The 19,642-nt window shown below is 38.8% G+C and overlaps 1 protein-coding gene across 6 annotated transcripts in view; it reads left to right on the top strand.

Moving 5' to 3' along the window:
• The window catches only part of RAPGEF4 (Rap guanine nucleotide exchange factor 4), a 161,010-nt gene that overhangs the window by 131,284 nt on the left and 10,084 nt on the right, over positions 1–19,642 (top strand). For all 6 annotated transcript variants that reach the window (XM_074873203.1, XM_074873202.1, XM_074873201.1 and 3 more), the window contains 12 exons: positions 1,061–1,211; positions 2,452–2,540; positions 2,996–3,026; positions 3,268–3,346; positions 5,147–5,293; positions 6,467–6,564; positions 9,564–9,689; positions 10,174–10,352; positions 15,005–15,095; positions 17,350–17,400; positions 18,034–18,121; positions 18,455–18,519. In XM_074873203.1, the coding sequence (XP_074729304.1) occupies positions 1,061–1,211; positions 2,452–2,540; positions 2,996–3,026; positions 3,268–3,346; positions 5,147–5,293; positions 6,467–6,564; positions 9,564–9,689; positions 10,174–10,352; positions 15,005–15,095; positions 17,350–17,400; positions 18,034–18,121; positions 18,455–18,519 (1,195 nt within the window). The remainder of the gene's footprint in view (positions 1–1,060; positions 1,212–2,451; positions 2,541–2,995; positions 3,027–3,267; positions 3,347–5,146; positions 5,294–6,466; positions 6,565–9,563; positions 9,690–10,173; positions 10,353–15,004; positions 15,096–17,349; positions 17,401–18,033; positions 18,122–18,454; positions 18,520–19,642) is intronic.

The raw sequence follows: 19,642 nt of genomic DNA, 5'->3' as shown, positions 1-19,642 counted from the left end.
TGTTGCTATGTAATTGGGAGTAGTATTATTTGTGACAATCCAGATCAGAATTTTGGTATCTGGGAAGAAAAATTGAAGATGTAACTGTACTCGTTCTGTCCTTACTTCAACCGTCAGTGTTTTGGAAACAGTTTAAATATATATTGTTAACCTCTGATCAGTGAGAAGTAGGCACACAAATTATCATATCTGGCTTCTGCTGGGGATTCTTCTTCATTGTTGCATAGGTTAAAGGCTGAAATTATCTCAGTTTATTGCCCATTGTGGCTTTAGTTTTTTCTTGGTTTCTTCATTTCAATAAATGTTACTTTTGGCCTTTTTGCTATTTGCATATTTTTGTAATGTTGACACTTCATCCTTAAAAAGGTCAATGAAATGTTTCCCATTTTTTCCTCATTGTTTTTCAAAAAAAAAAAAGCTATACAAAGTATTGTGTCCCAAATACACTTTATTTGATAGAGTGGAAACTTGATTTCCTCATATGTAAAATGAGGCTACTAGCAAATTTATTATTTTAGCCCATGTCTCTATAGTCAGTTTAGGCTGTAAACCTCCAGGTCTTCTGCCATAATGGGACTGAGGTTCACTTTGGGTTACAGTAACTTCTAACAATAAAAGGAATAACACTGGTGGTTCATTCCAGTAGTCTTCCTCACAAATAGAAGACTGGAATTGTTAATAAACACAAAGTGACATTTTTCATTTTCTTCCAACTGTCTCCAGAGAACAAGAAGGAGAAACATCCTTCCTCAGTCTCCATGGTTAATCTTCTCTATTGTTCCAAGTGTCATTTCTGTTCTGCTCCCCTACAGCAACAGTCTCTGTGGTGGGATTATGATCATGCCTGTGCTCTTTAGAGAATTCACTGTCTTTCTACTTTTTAGTATGAACGTGAAAGGTTCACAAGTCTTTATGCTAGCAGCAGTCAGAAATCAAAAGTATATATTGGAAGGTTATGTTTGAACACTCTGAAAATGGTTTGTTGGAAGTCAGTTGTTTGTGAATTCATACTGGTTTTGCTATTTTCAATCACTGAGCGTTTTCCTTGACACCATGGCACCTATCATGCCCAGCCTTCCCAGGGTACAGAGCAGGAGAAAATGGATTATGCCCTCAACAATAAAAGGCGAGTCATTCGACTGGTTCTCCAGTGGGCTGCTTTATATGGAGATTTACTACAAGAAGATGAAGCAGCAATGGCCTTTTTGGAGGTATAAAGGAATCGTTGTATCATTGTACTGAAAAGCACCTACCAGGCACGATAAGCTGAAAGCCTGTTCCCAGTCTGTAGAATTCTGTTATGAACTAAAGACAAGTAGGTCATTTCAAAGTGCAAACTCATAACTCTCTTTTCTCGGTTTTAGCTGCAGACAGTATGTGCACTACAACAGTGCTTGAACCATTGTCAACCTCTGGACCTCTGAAAATATCTGCTGGAGTTGCAGACCCCTTTCAAAGCACTGCATGGGTAGATTGCTTTATAGCAATAGATCAATTTGCTTTTTTTAGTATTTTCTTGTGAATAGTTCAGAGGCTCTACAGGTTGAACTGGGAGGCTGTTTATGCCTGCCTGAGGTGTGCCAGGAAGGAGCTGGAGGATTCTTGCTCTACAAAACCAAAACCCCTTTCCATTTATTCCTCAGACATTGGTTGTAAGGTCTTTGTGGTAGATGCCATATCCTTGTATTTCTAAGGTAAGATGCACTGCCAATGTCATGTTACGTCATCATGATTGCCATTATTATTATATATTGTTTATGGAACACAATCTCATATGTTACTGGCTGAAGGGAGGTTCTTGCCCCAAAGAGCTTAAAACAATCTAAGATAAGAGTTAGCGGAGGGTAATTGAGAGGGGCTTTAAGTATGACAGACGTATAGCAAACCTGCGTGGGAAAGCTTTTAAGTTTTGGAGACAGTCATAATGTCTTTCATTAGTCCAGAAGTTAAAGAACAATTACTAGTTGCAAAGATCCTTCGTTTGGACAGTTTTATGTAGGTGTGGCAGGAAGAGGTCTGAGTAGGGTTTGAAAGAGGGTAATATTGTAGTGGACTGGAGTAGCTGAGAGTCAACAACTCAGTAGCAAATGAACCACTGAGGACTACAACAGCAGTGGGTAAAATAAACCTATTGTGCCAGATTATTTATGAATTTTATAGTCTTTATCCTTGATAATCTGAAAATGCAGTTTTTGCACAAGCAGTCAGTGGTTACACAGTGAGCTAAGGAGCCTCATCAGGCTTCCCTTCTGCATGTGTAGCTCTTGCTTTAAATCAGCTGGAGATAAACAAGTAGAAGTAATAGAGGGTTGGGCCCAGCATGTGTTCCTCTATGCAGATTATAATTCTTTATAGTCATTAAACTATCAGATGTCATCTCATAATCCTCTATCCTGAGTACTGCTCATTTACCCCTATAGTTATTTAAAGACCATTCTGTATCATTTACAGGAATTTTATGTATCTGTATCAGATGATACTAGAATGATTGCAGCACTAAAGGAGCAACTTCCAGAGCTAGAGAAAGTTGTAAAGCAAGTGTAAGCACAGTTTTTGCTTCTTTCCTTCCCCTGCCCTTTTTCTCAGTAAATAGATGAAGAAAATGTATTGCTTATATCAATTAAAAATCCATTCAGTCATACAAGACAATGTTTGCATGCAAGCTTGTTCAGATGAATGTTTGTAGCCCTCTCTTTCCACATCATTCTTGCAAACACCAAACTGTCATTAAAAGGTGGACAGAAGGAGTAAGAGATTATGTACACACCACTGAAACTAAACTGGATGCTTATTTCATGGTTATATGAACTTTGTATGGTATTTTCCCTGCCTTGGTCATAGATTAACTATGGTATTATCTAGTCTTTTCATATATGCAAACATGAGTATGTTGATACTGTAGTTTGACAAGTGGTCCATGTTCTATAGGTGATTTTGTACACAAAATCTTCCAGGTAATATTTAATGATATATTCTGTGCTTTACCTTTTTATAGTTCTGAAGAACCTAAAGCACCACAAAAGAAGGTAAGATAATTTATTTATCCATTTTCTAAAGTAAAAACTTTAGAACAGCAAATGCATAAGCATGTTCTCTTTAGTAATCATGGATATATTAAAATAACACATTGAGAAATAGTTTTTAACGTTGTGTCAAATTTTGCATTGCTACTCTTTTTCCTGCCATTGATAAGAGATCTATTGTAGTTCATGTCTACCCCATAATGTTTCTTTTGCATTAATATGAATCCTGATGATGCCTTTTCAGCACAAAGTTCTTCTGCAGCTGTTCAACACAACTGATGACAGAGCACAGAAACGGCAGCCTATCAGGGGCAGCGACGAAGGTGAGTTCCTTCTCTGCAAAGTTTTCTTGAGCCACTGAGATTTGCAGTAAATTTGCCTTTCTCAAACAAATGGTTTAAAAATAAACAGAGGTACCTACCTACAGTTTTGAAGCCTGGCCTGAAGCAAACTGTTTGCTCTTGCTAGATGAACATTCTCCATCATTGATTTGAAGCACTCGTGGTCTCTTCCCTTTGTTATTTGTGCTATCAAACACTTCCACAGAGGAAGATGTAAAAACCTTTAAAATAGGGAATGAACAAAACAGGTAAGAACCAGTACAGTGTCCGTGCAGGTAATGGCAGTGCAATAAATAGTGGGTGCTGAAGGTCACGTTTGGGCCTCTCTCTCCCCTGCGTAGTTTGAGCTAACATGTACAGCTGTTCGTTTGCAAGATAGGAGTGGAGCAGATAATCATGGCATGGATCTCTGCCCTGTGGCACACAGCCTAGAAAACAAAATCTGCTGGTTTGCCCTATTGCTATTGTTTGATTCTCTGAAGAGATTAAGGTAAAATTTACAGTAGTGTATCAGAATATCATTTTCAGTTGTACTGGCTTTTCCTATTGTCCTTTATTTCAGTCAGGTTAAAGCACTGTTATGTGAACAAAATCCTGAGCTCTGCTGATGAGATCTGTTCATTGTAAAGATATACGCCCCTTAAAACTCGTAAATCTGAGGATTTCTTTGCAACTCCTAGGGCAAATCTCTCAATGGTTGTTTTGGTGCATCTTCATCACAGAAAATAGCTTCTGCTTCAAGGTGTTTGATATTAAAGGATAGCGCTTGCTAGTGAAAAACAGTAAAAATAAGGGAACAAAATGCAAGGTCATATAGCTGAGAAAGCTGGTGGCATAAATCAAATCAACAGAAGAGCCATTTCAAAAGCTGAAAGTAACTGCATATCAACAGCAGACATCCTGCCGGCCATGCAGCTTCTGTTGTCCATATCAGTGTTTCTTCTAGGTCTACAAAGAGCAAAACAGTTGCTGCTGCCAGGGGAGTACTACTTTTTGTGTCTGTGTGGACAGGCAGTAACTGCCCCTTCTATATGGCTGCACCTGTCTCGTTCGCAGGGCAGGCAGCACACTGAACAATGAAAATCCGTGGACAGCTATAACCCCAGGGGCTATCTGGTTTGGCTTGACAGCTGAGCTGAAGGAGTATTTTTCTAACTTCTGTCTTAAATTCATATGACTTTGGGCTGCCTTGCTTTTTGCAGGCTAATGTACTATCACATTGGTTCCTAGGCAGCCAGAGGCCTGGATTTATGTATTACACTGTGAGCCAATTCGTACTGTACACTCAAGTGTATTCTTATTGTTAAGGTATTTTTGTTCATTGTCTATGACATTCTTGATTCAGCAATTATATACTTGCTTGTAAAAAACAGATTGCCACACAGTTTAAGGAAACTATTTTCAAATATGTTTTGTAAATATGAAACTTATTTTCCTGTAATTAAGAGAGTTCGCAGCCAGCTTTCCTGACTCTTGAAAAGAAGTGTTGATTTAAAATATTATAATGTCTGGAACATAACAAAGTGCCAGATTAAATTGGCATCCATAAATAACGAAACACTAGTACTTCATGGTTTACTAGAAGCTCTGGGAAATCAGAGATTTCTGTACTAGAAGCTGTAGAACATCTGAGGAATGGGGAGCTATGAAAACTGTAGTAATTTACTGTTGCTTTATTTGTTTCATTTGTGAGGAGTGGTTACTGAAGTGAAAGTGATTTGTACAGTGAAGTCTATGTGGTTGTTACACTTGGCATACACAGAACAGTCTTTTTTTCTTTAGTTCTGTTTAAGGTGTACTGCATAGACCAAACCTATACCACTATCCGGGTGCCAGTGTCTTCCTCTGTGAAGGAAGTGATCAGCGCAGTAGCAGATAAGCTGGGTTCTGGAGAAGGCCTCATCATAGTAAAGATGAGTTCAGGAGGAGGTACTGTATTTGCATCATCTTAAACACTTCTCACTTACAGTGAAGCAGAATGTCGGGAGGGATTGAAAGTCAAGGCTTTTTTATCCATGTGCATGTTTGGCTGGTACAGAGGATCTGTCTTAGAGCCAAGTCCTTTCCCTACTGCAGGCACAGACTGGAGCTCACATGCGAGACAGGAAAAATGGAGAAGCTTGTGTATCTGCATGTTACGGAGTAGAGCTACCCCAAGTTCCCTTCACTGTAACATTTGTAAGAGTTTTTTAACAACAGAAATGGGAGGTTAGCATGGATAATGCCAGGCTAGACATATGAATCAGCAACAGCAGAAAACACTGCAGTGCAGACATTCCAGTAGTGGTCACTACCCTTCTGGCCACTCTGTCCATGCAAATCACTGCTGAGCAACTTAGTGCCAAGCCCCCATTATAGACTCTGGAAATGGGAGAGTAACTGCAAGGTGAATTCTGCTGGAGAATTGGTGTTGCTGAAGTGCTCTGGTTGAGTATGACTGTGTGGACACACGCAGAGCTAATGAGCGCTGTGTTGGAAGGCATTTTTGCAAACAGTGATGCCTGCCAAAAACAGCTCACTTCCTGAGAACTGACTCCAGGCGGCTCTACTTTTTGCAGTTGCAGCAATTTTTTATTGTCAGATTTGCTGACAGCCAGCGCGTGCTGGAAGAGACTGTTTTGTAAGTTACTTCATTATCTTTTCTTTACCTGTGATGTGATGCTATTTAGAACTGCTGTAATGAGATTTGAATAGTTGCATTTCATCACCTCCTTATGCAGTTACTGTCTTCCAAGGCAATTTCTATTAAGAACATCTCTCCAGATGCTTACAGCTCAGAGAAGAATGAACAGAGTCCCTAATTATGGCTGAATTTTTGCAGGTAGTTTCTAGAGATGGCAGCACAGGCTTCTTGACCTGTCTGCACAGTTTGGGGCTGGGATTCTAGTTCCGTATGCCAGTTCTGTAGGAGACTGGTTTGGGCTGAGCTTGTTGTCACATTTCTTCAATAAAGAGGACCTTGTTGTCATCTATTTTGTATCCTGGGCATTGGCTTACTGTGCAAAATTTGTTCCCAGAAGGGTGATCTGTGCAGCTGTTGGATCAGTCCTGCTGTAAATTCTACATATATATAATAAACAATCTTTTGTTTCATGTTTACAGAAAAGGTTGTGCTCAAACCTCATGATGTTTCAGTGTTTACAACTCTCAGTGTTAATGGACGGCTGTTTGCTTGCCCACGTGATCAGTTTGATTCATTGGTACGTATGTATGCAGTTCTCAGAAAGTTCAATTCTTCAGTTTATTTGAACGCTTGTCCCTTTTTGCATTATCAGTGCTTTAGGTAAAAGCCAGTGGGAACATTCACAACAAAGGGCTTGTCACAGTGCTATGGGATGAGCCCTGAAATTAAAACAAGGTAGTGTTATAATTTCATAAACCAGAGCAGAAATCCATCTGATCCACATGACAGCACTTGATCCCAGTATTCTCTGTGTCACACTGAGCGTGTAGGAAGAGCTGAGATTTGTCACTAAGACATGAAGTAATTCCTGATTACATAATTATCTCCTCAAGGCCACAGGGATATTTTCTTGAAGATAGATGTTACCAATTAGAGTATTCTGGAGACTTGATTCCAACAGTAAATTCCTTAAAATCCTTTATTTCTCAGACCCACAAAATACTGTGTCAAAATCTCAGATGATGCTAAGTAGAATCACAGAAAATATTCCTGGTAGAAAGTCTGTTTTTTCTTAAGTAGAATTGTTCATAAGTACTTACAGTTTATACGGTAATTCTAATGATCTCCACGGGGTCTGCTTTTATAGAGTTTGATTTGACTGTACTTTTTGTTCCTTTTATTTCATTAAAACAAATGTCATTGCCAAGTCATGTCAGCATGAACTCTATTACTCCTAGCCTTGTTTCAGCCTCCTGTATGATTTTAACAAGCCACTTAGTATGTATGCCTGATTTCTTTTATAGATATGGTAAAATCTGTGCTTTGCTGCTGCTTTCAATTTAGTAACCAGGGAATGCACATCCAGCATACTGTAGTTCCATGCAGAGATACCTCTTGTTCAGTTTATTAAATTCTGGTGTTCCCTTAAGGTTAATTAATCCTGCCAAGTAGATATCCTCATGGGGCATGCTACTCTAAAATAGGGGTGTTGCGTCAGTACAACTACGCTGGATACTTTTATATGGCTCTGCATTGTCTGTGTAGACGTACCTTTGGCAGCAAATTGTCATGACTTTGCGTGCCTTTTCCCCTATGCTTTTTACCATGGATCAAGTACTTGAAATGCTACAAGGAGCTCTAAGATACAAGGCTGCAATGTGCTAGTTTTCATTAACTGGACTGACTTCAGTAGGGCTCAGGGAGGAACACTCAGCACCTTTAAAAAGGTTCTCAGCACTGCATAACAGAATACATTATCAGCTGCATTTTTTCAAAAAGGTATAAACAAATTGAGTACAACCTTACCTCCCTCACAATTTAATCCTTTCACATTCCAATTTCTGGCTGCTGCCTGTGCATGTACATTTATTCACATTACACTTGGCAATTCCCATGTGAAAATTATTCTGGGTTAGATGAATTTTCAAATATGCAATGTGTTTCCATCTAAGTGCTTCTTTCCTAGCCTTGGAAAATATGTGTTTGTTATGGTAACAGCTATGTTGTGTTTGTCTCCAAATAGGGAAAAAAAAAAGACTTCTTGCAATCTATGGGCAATTCTCTTTCCACAGATTTCCACAAATTAGGATTTTCTACACAAAACTGCTGTACTTTTAATTCATACTCTGTCTTACACTAAAGAAATTTTGCGTTTGTGCAAATCTCAGTCTGCAGGGTGTTATAGGATTGATGGCTGTCCTGATTTTTTAGATAATACTCTGCTTATATACACTATTTTTTAAAATTGTAGATGGATCTTTTAAGGTAATAATGCCTGTGGTTTAGTTTAATAATTTTAAATTAGTGTATTATGATGGTATGTGAAAGACAAGTTTTCCCTGGAGTACAAAGCAAGAACTCATACAGAAATAAAGCTCCTACATACTGTGTGTTATTGAGAAAATTATTCGATGTATTAATCCAGTCAGTCTTTTTTCTATTGGTAATATAATATTCTTTCATAAAAGAGGATTCATTTGGTAAGCTCATTTTTGATATTGCAGTATGTAAATGTGGTCTGTTAATCTTGCGGGCTCCATTGAGTTTGTACTCAGAAAGGAGCCTGTTGACAATTCCCTGCTCTGTAATTATCTAACAAAGACCCTATGAAAAATCGAGAAACTCGTAAGTGAACTCTACTGCCCTCTCCTGGAAACAAAATAATTAAAAAGCGGTTCACAGAAAGCTTTACCGATGTAACACATTTAAATTTGCAAGGGGGTTGTTTGTTAGTGTTTTAGCAGCGTTAGTTCAAACACTTTGACCCTATATATACAACAGAATACTTCAAATCTGATCTGATCTCAAGCCATGTTTAGATCTCTCTTTAAATATAAGATTTACTTGTGTGCAGAACTGTAGATCATTTATTGGATGGTATGGAAGTGTCTTTCAAAAATGTTTTATACTTGAATGTTTTAAAGGATTCTTTCTCACAAGACTGTGTGCATATAATTTTAATTAGCATAGCTAGGAGTTTTGCAGTCGCAAATAGTGCATCCCTGTACTGTCAAAGTATGAGGCTTGTTTTTGTAAATGATCAGAAGATTTTGCAATCACTGCAAATTTCTGAAGTATGGCAGATGTAATAATTCTCGTCATTAGAATCAGTAATTTGAAAAAGTATTTGGCTTGTGCTTTGTGGCCTAGTTATTTGTGTATGTGAAAAAGGAAACCGATAACAAAAGCTTTGTGGAAAGACCTATGCTTCTAAACAAACAGACATGCTTTAGTTAGCATAACGTGTATTGAAGTATTTATTTCTGGCTTCAAATTTTAGAACAATGCTAAAAATAACACATTGAGAACAGTCTGTTTTATTTCCTTACAGTGCCTCTGAAGAGCTTTGAGAATTTTCCTGACTATTCTGTGCATAGTGGATACTGATTTTTCACAGGGCTTCTCATTTCCTAATGCCAGCTTGTGGTTAAAAGAACATTTCAGTTTTAATATTAGAAACATGCTTAGGAAAGTGGTCACACTGAAAAAAATTATCAGAAACATTATAGAAAAAAAGCACCAATCATGCAATTTCGTATTTCTAAAATATTTTTATACCATTTTTCCATTTTGTAGGCACCATTGCCAGAACAAGAAGGACCATCTACTGGCACAGTGGGAACGTTCGAACTGATGAGCTCCAAGGACTTAGCACATCAGATGACAATTTATGACTGGGAACTCTTCAACTGTGTGCATGAGGTATGAGGATCTATCTATTCAGCAGATCAGAATCTGTTAGAAAATGTTTAGTTGTACATTGTAGGGTTGTGCATTATTTGCAAAACTTTCTCTAAGCTTTATTTTCAGAAATACTACAATAAAGCCATCTACAAGGTTTGAAAGTATATGGCATTTTTAATTTTATAGGCAAAATGCAAAAATAAAGTTAAAACTTCTGAACACGTACAGCTTATTTATAAGTATATTAAAACATACTTTTGTATGTTTTAAGATATTAAGCTATTTATACATAATCTGTAGTTATGCTTTTAGTATGCCTCAGCTATTGTCTACTGGATTTGCAACCTGAATCCTTGTCATCTGTACAGCAATAAACGTAAACTGCAGAGCAAGTTTCAGGCTAGACAGTTACCTGGTCATTCATAGCCTCTTTCCTCTGTCCAACTGATGAGATTTCAAAAAAAAAAAAAAAAAAATCCCAAACTGTTTTCTTTTTTCCTAGCTGGAATTGATCTATCACACTTTTGGAAGGCACAATTTTAAAAAGACCACAGCAAATCTGGACTTGTTTTTAAGAAGATTTAATGAAATTCAGTTCTGGGTGGTCACTGAGATTTGTCTTTGCTCTCAACTCAGCAAGCGTGTTCAGCTGTTAAAGAAGTATATTAAGATAGCAGCCCAGTAAGTATGTAATCATCTATGAGCTGGAAATGAGGTTCAGTATAGTAAATTTGTTGTTATTTTTCTTTTTTATTTTCAGACAGCCACACACAGTAGAGGTTAAAAATGTTCTCTAATTGGTAATTCTGTCCATTTGCTTATAGGGCTATATAGAACCTTGTTAATATATATTCTTCTTTCCTGTTCTATTCTCCATTTCTCCTTGATCTGTGATCTCTTGGGGTCATGTTTTCACATAAAATTTGTGAGTAAATGTATTTCAGTTCATTAGGAGAATCCTTCATTTACCCTTACATACCCTTATATTATTATATTAATATATGAATTGGTAAATATTAACAAAACTGAGCCTTGGTTTTCCTGAGAACAGTATTTCTGGTGCTGTTCAGGAAAACTATTCTCAGAATTGCCTCGAGTGGGAAAACAGAGAGGGGAGAGGAAAGAGATGTAGTATGAAGATGACGAGGCTCATGTCACCTTCAGTCTGTCTGCTTGGTGTATTTTTCTAATACTTTTGTTTAAAAATGCAACACTATGAATGTCCTTTTTTGTTACTAACTTCTGGGTCTGAGGTTGGATAGCAGGCAATTTTTTTCATAGTAAAACTTAAATTTTATTCATATTAAAACTTAAACTCTATGGAGCCTTCATGCCAAAGATGACGGCCTTGACACGTTGTTACTAAAGTCAAGGGCAAGGGTGTGACTGACTGCAGAGGGAGCTATGCCCTGCATAGCTACAGTTTTTTATCATTGTTACCCTCTTCCTTCCTTTCCAGTTCGTGTTGTATTTATTACATTCATCACCATCTGAACAAACAGTTTGCTGAGGTGTGCAGTGAGGAACCACCTAAGTATTTGTCTACAACTCTGGGCATTGTGACTAGAGGCCTTTAGGCAGTCTAACCGAACAAAGAAGTTACTACTTGCAGTTAAAACCCTAGGTTTTAACTTTTTTGCATCATTAAATGTAGTTGTGTGAAGGAAGAGATTACTATTACAGCTGTGACGCTGCCCTCCTGACAGTTAATAATTCCACATAGCTGAAATCAGTGTTCACATCACAACTCTGCATCAGCGTGCCTCCGTCCTCCAGGCAGGGCCCCGCTCTGCAAGTACCGGCTTCCTTCTGGGAACTGCTTTGGGCCCTCTGGTCGGATTACGGCTGGCTGAAGCTGAAGATTTTCAAAATCTGGTGGTGGGCATGCAGGGTCAGGTTTATATTCAGAACAGGGGACAGAACTTACCTCTTTAGTTTCTAAAAATATATGTACCTCATATTCCATTATCTCATTCCGCAGAGCAGAACTGGGAAGCAAGCCGCCAGTCTGGCGGGTTGTGTCCAGGAGAGGGCAGTGGCACCCACACACAGACGAGCCGGGGTCTTTTCTAAACTCAGAGGCATGAAATGGGAAAATATTGAAATGTGGTAAATTAAGATACAATAGTAATTTCCATAAACACTTGAAATCAAGTATCCTAAAAATTACAGTTAAATATCTCCTTAATAAGCCGCCCTAGCTCGTGTGTTCCTCAGTGTCATGGGTTTAATCCTATGCTATTTACAACAGCTTGACAACCTCCTGTTTACTTCCATGTTTCTGGTATCACTACAATGCTAAAAATAAATAGCTAAAAGCGGTCTGCTCTGCTGAGTCCTCTTTGTCTCCTAAAAGCACAAGATTTTCCTCCGTACAAACCGAGCGAGCAGGTTTAATTGCAGCCCCTGGAAAGGCGCTGGGAAGTTTTGCCAGGCTGCTGCCCTCTGTGCAGTGCTGCCATGGTAACAGGTGCTACAGCATGTGGTAAAACAAACACAAAGTGCACCGAAGTTAGAGAGGAGAAAAAGCCAAGGAATTGGATCAAAAGATGCGGGCCCAGGCCTTGAAGCAATATCTTTGAGGAAGTTTTGCTTGTGAAGATCCTTGAGACCTAATGAGAACTTTACCCTACCTAGAAGTACTAGACTCATTAGAAAAGTGCTCAGGGAGAACAGCTCTGTGCTGCACTATTAATCTTAGCCATGAGTGGTGGTAACAAGATGCCTTGCACACACATACCGATTTTCAAAGATAACTGTTACTGAGAACCCTGTTTCAGTTCTGTGACGGGGGTTCAGACGCTATCACAGAAGGCACACTGTTTTGTGTCTGCCACCCCACGCAGCCTGTGATCTGTGCTCCCTGTCTGTGCAGCCAAGTGCTGGCTCCAAGTGCTGTGCACATGTGCTTTCGGTTCCAGGAGCTGTTGTTGCCTTTGCATCTGCTGGGAAAGGATGTAAAGTTACCGGGTTCATCTCTTTTCTCCAGCCATTGCAGGATTAAACTTTCAAACAAAGGGGAGAAGTGAACTTTATTTTCTACAGTGAGTTCTTCCCATATTAATTGTATTAGAAAGGCCTGCTAGGATGTACTTGCACATAATCTTATGGATATCCACAAACCCAGTTTGTATGTATTTCCTCTTTGCAGATAGACCCACAGGCTATTTAGAAGCCTTCTTGTGTATCACCATACTCAGACACTTTCATTCAGTTTTTGAAAATCATTCTTTCCATACACATGCATATAAACCCAAGGAGCCTGTAAGAAATTTTTCAAGGGTGTGTGTTTACAGAGAAAATGCCAAGATGAATATGATTGTGTAAGTACCGGGAGATTTTAACCACATGTGTGTTTGTGTTAGAGACAAGAGTGTGTGCATATGTGTGTGTTCACAATTCATGGTAACAGGAAGATTTTTCCAATATAGTCTGTTTTGGGAGGCAGAGGGACCTCTGTTCTGAGCACACTGTGGTACTTTGGAGGATCCACTTTCTGACATTTTACAGGCAGCATATATGTAGTGGAGCCATGCAGCACTGTCTTTACTACCTTAAAGCTTACTAAGCTATTTAGTGTAGAACCTGTAGAATTTACAGAATATTTGGTGTAGAATGTCATACATCTAGACAGATTTTAACAGGAACGTTGTCAAATTACATTGCTTAACAGGGTATTTAGAAAAACTTTGCCTTTTAAAAATGAAAGATACATTCAGATTACATATTGTAGGTACATTTGCAGCGCCTACTATGTTTGAGCACTGCTGCTGCGTAGTATTAATTATTTTTACCGTGCCATAATTTATTCTCAGTGTCACAGACTGTGGACAGATAGCCCTTTCTGGATTTAGTTGTACCTGGGGAAGAGGTTGTCACTGACAGCCTATCCTGGCTGCTTTCCATCCTTATCTCTCCTCAGATCCACTAACGAGGCACTCCCTGACCCGCTCTAGTCAGAGTAAGTTGGGGTGGCTTTAGCATTTCAGCTTATGTTCGCTAACCTTGCTCGCTGTCCCTAATCTGATGTGGAAGAATTTGTATGAGCAGCTCTGCCAGAAGATCTGAGGGGGCAGCAGTCTCCAACAGACAGACCATCAGATAGGAGAGATCATGTTTTCACATGCTCAGTGTTCACACAGTGCAGACACAAGTGAGGCCCAGATCTAAAGGACTTACCCACTCAATACATCGAGTCTGGTGAAATGTAGGGACAGAAAACAGAATAACAATAGGGTGATGTGGCAATTATGGAGTCAGACAGTAGGATGTGATGATTGTACTAATTTTGTCTAGAGCTGAGGATACCTCAGAGGAGCTAAGAGCTTCAGCACTGAATAAAAAAATCTATCTGAGAATCATAGCTTGAATCTTGTGAGTTTTCTTGGTAAACAGCAAAAGAAGCAGAGACTGAGGTTCTGAAATCAGATGTTGGCAAATCAGTTGTGGAAAATAGCAAATTATTTGCAGGAACCTAGTGAGACACAGATTTATGAGATACAGGCTCTGTTCTCTCTCTTGCCTTCCCTTTGAGTCAGTGAGCCACCTGATGCAGTCCCAGCTGAGCAGTAGTGTGGGCTGTTCCTGTCAGATTGTGTCTACTGCTGCACATGCTGTATTGGATCTTCCATAACACATGTTCCAGTTTTTCCTGATTGGTAACAAAAGTTCACCTTTGCATTAGGGATGAAGCATGACCTAAAGCTCCTGCTGCCCAGGACCTCTTTAATGATGCTGGTAACAAATGGCAGTTCTTTGCTTGAAACATCCTAAAGAGTTCCAGAACCTATAAGTACTAGTTAGAAATCATATATAGCGAGAGAGGTCACTGGCACACAGGCATCTCTAGACAGCTGGTCTTCTCCCTTTAAAAAGACTCAGTGCCCCTGGAAACTGCAATGAAGATTGTCTAGGGACAGCTTCCAGCATTCAGTAGCTGTTCAGAAGCTGTCAGCAAGTTCTGCAGCAATTGAGACTGTAAACCAGTTGCTTCCACTGTTTCTGGTATTCCATGGGACTGAATTGAGCCCAGTTTCAGGACTGTGTTTCTGGGTGGGGAGGAACTTCAAAGACTCCTTTAATGTCTTTGCAGAAGCTGGCACCCAGTGAAGTGGAAGTAGGAGGTCATTTTAGGAGGGAAGGGAAAGGAGCCTCCAGAGTGTGGTGAATTACTCACACATTGGTGAAGTGGCGTGCCACAGGCATGCTGGCCAGGGCTGCCCAAATTCAGTCACATTATGCTAGATGCCTGTGTTTGGCTCTCTTCAGGTTGTCGTGTGTACTTCTGCGCTGACTGATACATACAACTTAAAACCTGTCCCTTTGTGTTTCAGCTGTAAAGAATACAAAAATCTGAATTCCTTTTTCGCTATTATTATGGGACTGAGTAACGTTGCTGTCAGCCGTCTCTCATTAACATGGGAGGTAAGTCTTAGCTAAAATCCAATTCCAAGAAGTTTAACTGGGATTTGTGCTTTTAGTTAGCAAAAACGTGACTTGAGCCTTTATTATTGATAAAATCAGACCTACTAATTCAGCCCCTGAGCAGAGGCCTTTAGCTAAGGCTGACAATTTTTATTAGTAAGGCAGTATACCCATGGATATGTTGAATACTCACAAGCAGTTAACAAGAGTAATGACAGCAGCTTCTGTTGATGAGCTAAACCACCCAACAGGATGAGTGAGTTAGCCAGTTAACCTCTTACATCAGCCCATCCTCTGTTTGATTTTACTGATCATTTAGTGAGATCACTCCATAGATACTTCTCTAAAATCCATCCTCTGTTTATATATATTATTTTCTGATCTCCATATGGACTCTGTTGCCCTATTAAAATGTGGTTTTGTCCTAACCAGTTCTGGTTTTCTCTCTGACATGCATTCCCCTGCTTACTATCAGTTTGGTCTTCATTCTCAGAGCTTCCACCTTTTTCTGTGGCTTTGCTCTTTTGTATGTGAGTATATAAAAAGGGTGTAATAGCCAGCAGGGTAAGGTAATAAGCACATGTAACCACTAAGAACATACTGGTTGTCAAAAGCAGGGCAGATTTGAATGTGCATGTATTTTGTTCATTAGAAATTCAAAATAGTTAGCATGACAGGTCATTGATGCAACTGAGACCAAAATTTGAACACATGTAAAACAGTGCTCTGAAATAGAAGATCAGACTAAAACATCTAAGAAGACACGAGTCCAATTTTCAAAAGTACATGTTGCAAGTGGTATGCACAATCGGTGCTAAAGGCAAAGATTTGCAGGTCAGTTTTTCAAAATAATGACCCTTCATTTGTGGCTACCAAGAGTTGGGAGAGCTAAGACAGTACAGGAGTAGTATGAAGAGAGAAGAGGGAATTGAATGTATATACAATATACAGCAATCTGAAATAGGCACAGAGTCTGAGCTGGAGGGTCACAGATCATTTGTAGGTGTGGGGTATGAACTTGAGTTCAGGGAAATGTTATCCCACTCCGGTTCTGCAGGGCAGTTGGTTTATAAAGAGAATCTCTGCAGCTTGATTTTTAGCCAGATATATATACAGAATATGCTTTAAAAAAAAAGAAAACCAACGTATCAAGACCTGATTTTTGCTATATTATCATGCTTTTACATTAGTTGCATGCACAAATTAGATATTTGCAGGTGCAAATGTCCAATTATACCACTTATTTCACAAATACCTAATCTGCATGCATATGCAAACTAGGCACACAGTTGTTCACACACATCATTAAAAATTAGGCCCTTGCTGTGGCACAGTGTAAATATCTTGCTAGAGTACACACTCCAAATGTAGAAAGTATTACAAAAAATCATATCTGCACTATAAAGTCTCTGTTAATTTTTAATGTTACCCGCTGCCAGTAGTAGTCTGATCTAATCAGCAAAGACAGAGAAATTTCTTATTAAAACTAGAAAGCTGACATATTCTGAGTGTGCAAAAAACATTACTGTGATCTCTGAAACTAATTTACAACATATCTTATAGTCTTTACAGTAAAATTATTTAATATGTATAACATAACATGAGGGGGAAAGAAAATATTTAGTAAAGCCCATCTCATCCTGGATGATCAACTGACCATGATTTATTTGTGTAGGTATTGTGAAAAACTGTTCATTAATTTATATCCCAGAAAGTGGTAGAGGCCCTTAGCTGCTGGGCATGTCAAGAATTTAAGCAATAGTTGGTGATACATCAGCATGAACAAAAAAGACTACTGGAAATGCCCAGGCATGGATTTGAATATTACAAGGGCAGTTCATAATAGGTATGAATAATTAAGCTGAGCTACCCCTACGCAAGCTGTGTGTAAATTATATTTTCAGATAGGCTATAATCAAAAATGTTCTGAAACCACTGACTTGGACTTTCACTTACATTCTGAATTCAGTGATTGTGATGTAGGCCAAACAAAAATCTGAATCTAAACATCCCAAAGGAGTAAATTCAAGTTGGGGTTTAAATCAGGATCCAGGTTTCATGGCTGGTCCCGTCTCTATTTATAATCTGGTTGCTAGGAGACATGTTGTATTTTAGATTAGCACATTGTTAGAAATATCTGGCAAAAAGAGCACTTTCCTGACTTAGGGCGTTGTAGAAGGAACTAGCATTTACAGTAAAATTACCACACAAATTGGATTTAATTAAGGTTTGCTATTTTTGTTTTTATTAACAGAAACTTCCAAGCAAGTTCAAGAAGATCTATGCAGAGTTTGAAAGCTTAATGGTGAATAGATCCCTTATTCTATGCACAATCTGAGCTAATTCAGTTTCTGAGTAACTGATTTGAATTCCTTGATTCAGAACATTTTATATGTCCTTGTTTGACTTTAAGAAGTTTATGATCCCATTTTAGAGCTGCTAAAACAAGTATGTATGACTAATAAATTATACTCTTAGGAACCTACTCTGAGAGAACTTATGTACCACTCAAAGTTAATCTGGGAACTCAGAAAAGCTTTATCACATGTTTTCCGATAGTACATATGGGAAATTATATTTCCCAACCTGGATTTTTCCAGGCAATACATTTTAGTGTTACAACATATGCAAAACTGGATCTGCAGCTGCAAGAAGGGAAGAAAAATACGTGGTTCCTTTTAGGAACAATTTTTTTTGTAATCATATCTTACCTTGCTATTTGGCATGAAAAATGTTTGTGTTTAGCAGCTGCATTCTCATCATGTAAGCTGTATGGGAGAATGATAAAAGGTGGCTTAGTTTGCAGATGCACTTTTAAAGCCACAGGAGAAAATAATGATTTTAATAAATGCCATGACATCTAAATGAATGCATACAGTGTCTCAATACATATAATAATACATATTAGTAATTATTTGATTTCTCCTTTTTTCTTAAGGATCCGTCAAGAAACCATAGGGCCTACAGACTAATTGTAGCTAAATTGGACCCTCCAATAATTCCTTTCATGCCACTACTTATAAAAGGTAAGCTTGGATGTTACCAAAATTATTAACTTGAAAGCTATTTGTCAAATATTTGATGAATAAGAGTAGCAGCAAGAAAAGGCAAAATTCAATCTCAGTGTGAGGTATGATCTTTTTCCATTATAAAAAGCATGACACAGACAAGAAAAATTGCTGTATTACATCTGAATATCATACCTCAATTTTACTAGTCTCAGAAATGCTGCAAATTAAAAACTAAATGTTTTACTTTTATAGCTGCTTTGATTTTTGTAAGGGATAGATAAAATGTTCTGCTGTTTGTATGGCCATGATTCAGTAATGGGCTTTTATGTGGCTTTTGTTTCTATACAGACATGACATTTACTCATGAGGGAAACAAGACATTCACTGACAATCTAGTAAACTTCGAAAAAATGGTATGTATGACATATTTGAAATTAAAATTTTAAAAGACCTCCCTGTTAATCTCTTCAAGAGTGAACTTCTCACAACAATGACTTCCAGGGCCAGAGAAAGTGAAGGCAGGACCAAGAGCTGGCAAAAATAGTCTGCATTGTGCACAGCGCCTGGGACCTCTGGGTTTCTGGAAAACCTCACAGAGGTGGAGAAGCAACTGCCCACTGAGCCGTGCACAGCCAAAATGTTTCCTAGGAGAGGCAGCAGCAGTGACAGGAAGCAGAGCTGTTAGAGACAATTTTTAACAGCCAGTTTGGGACCAAGCTGTGATTTTAACTGCTGTTCCTTCAAACAGGGCTGAACTGCGTCAGCCTGGGATAGTTCTGCATTGCTCCTCAGAGAATGAAAGGAACTTTAATACAGAAAGTGCACAACATCTTTATTTTCCTCTTTCCTTTAACAAGTGAAAGGAGACTTCTGTGACTTGATTGCTTTCATATTGGAAAGGGTGATCAATGATAGAAGGTTAGAATACGCTTAAATTTGATTTATTTTAAATCCTGCACCTAAGCTCTCATTTCAAACACTGTTGTCAAAAACTGTAGGCAGGCAACTTCCCATGGCAGAAATCTCAACTGAAACTCAAGTTTCTCAGCAGTGAGAAGCAGTTTTCTTGGTTGCTAAGGCCATGTTCTTAATTAATGTGGTTAATGACACCTACATCTGAGAACCAGGGTTAGCCAAGCCCAGCTATGAGCAGCTTCACTGCAAAACCAAACCTGACTTACTGTTTCTGCAGTAAAGCTCCATTCAGCAGCGATGCTAGAGCATATCTACTCTGGCACCTATATCTGCTTGTTCTTAGTATTACAGTCACCAGAACCACTCCGTGGTTATTTCCACTACACTAGAGAGGAGCTTGTCTTACCTGCTGAGCACTGATAGTGCAGAGGAGAAGAGAGGAGGATTTTCAGCTCTTCAGAAAACTTCACAGGAAAGTGATCATCATTCTGAGTGAATTCTTCTCCTAGATTTTAGTCTGTAGCTCCAGGACAGCCTCTGTCCTAGGGTGAAAATACCTCTCTACTAGGCTGAGACTTTTTTGGGGGTAAATGGTAGTGCTAATGCCTTAGTAAGGACCTG

Source organism: Strix uralensis, chromosome 6, assembly GCF_047716275.1.
Source record: "Strix uralensis isolate ZFMK-TIS-50842 chromosome 6, bStrUra1, whole genome shotgun sequence".
In the NCBI taxonomy this organism is placed as follows: domain Eukaryota; kingdom Metazoa; phylum Chordata; class Aves; order Strigiformes; family Strigidae; genus Strix; species Strix uralensis.
The sequence above is the reverse complement of the archived record's forward strand: the minus strand, read 5'-3'. Positions and strand labels throughout refer to the sequence as shown.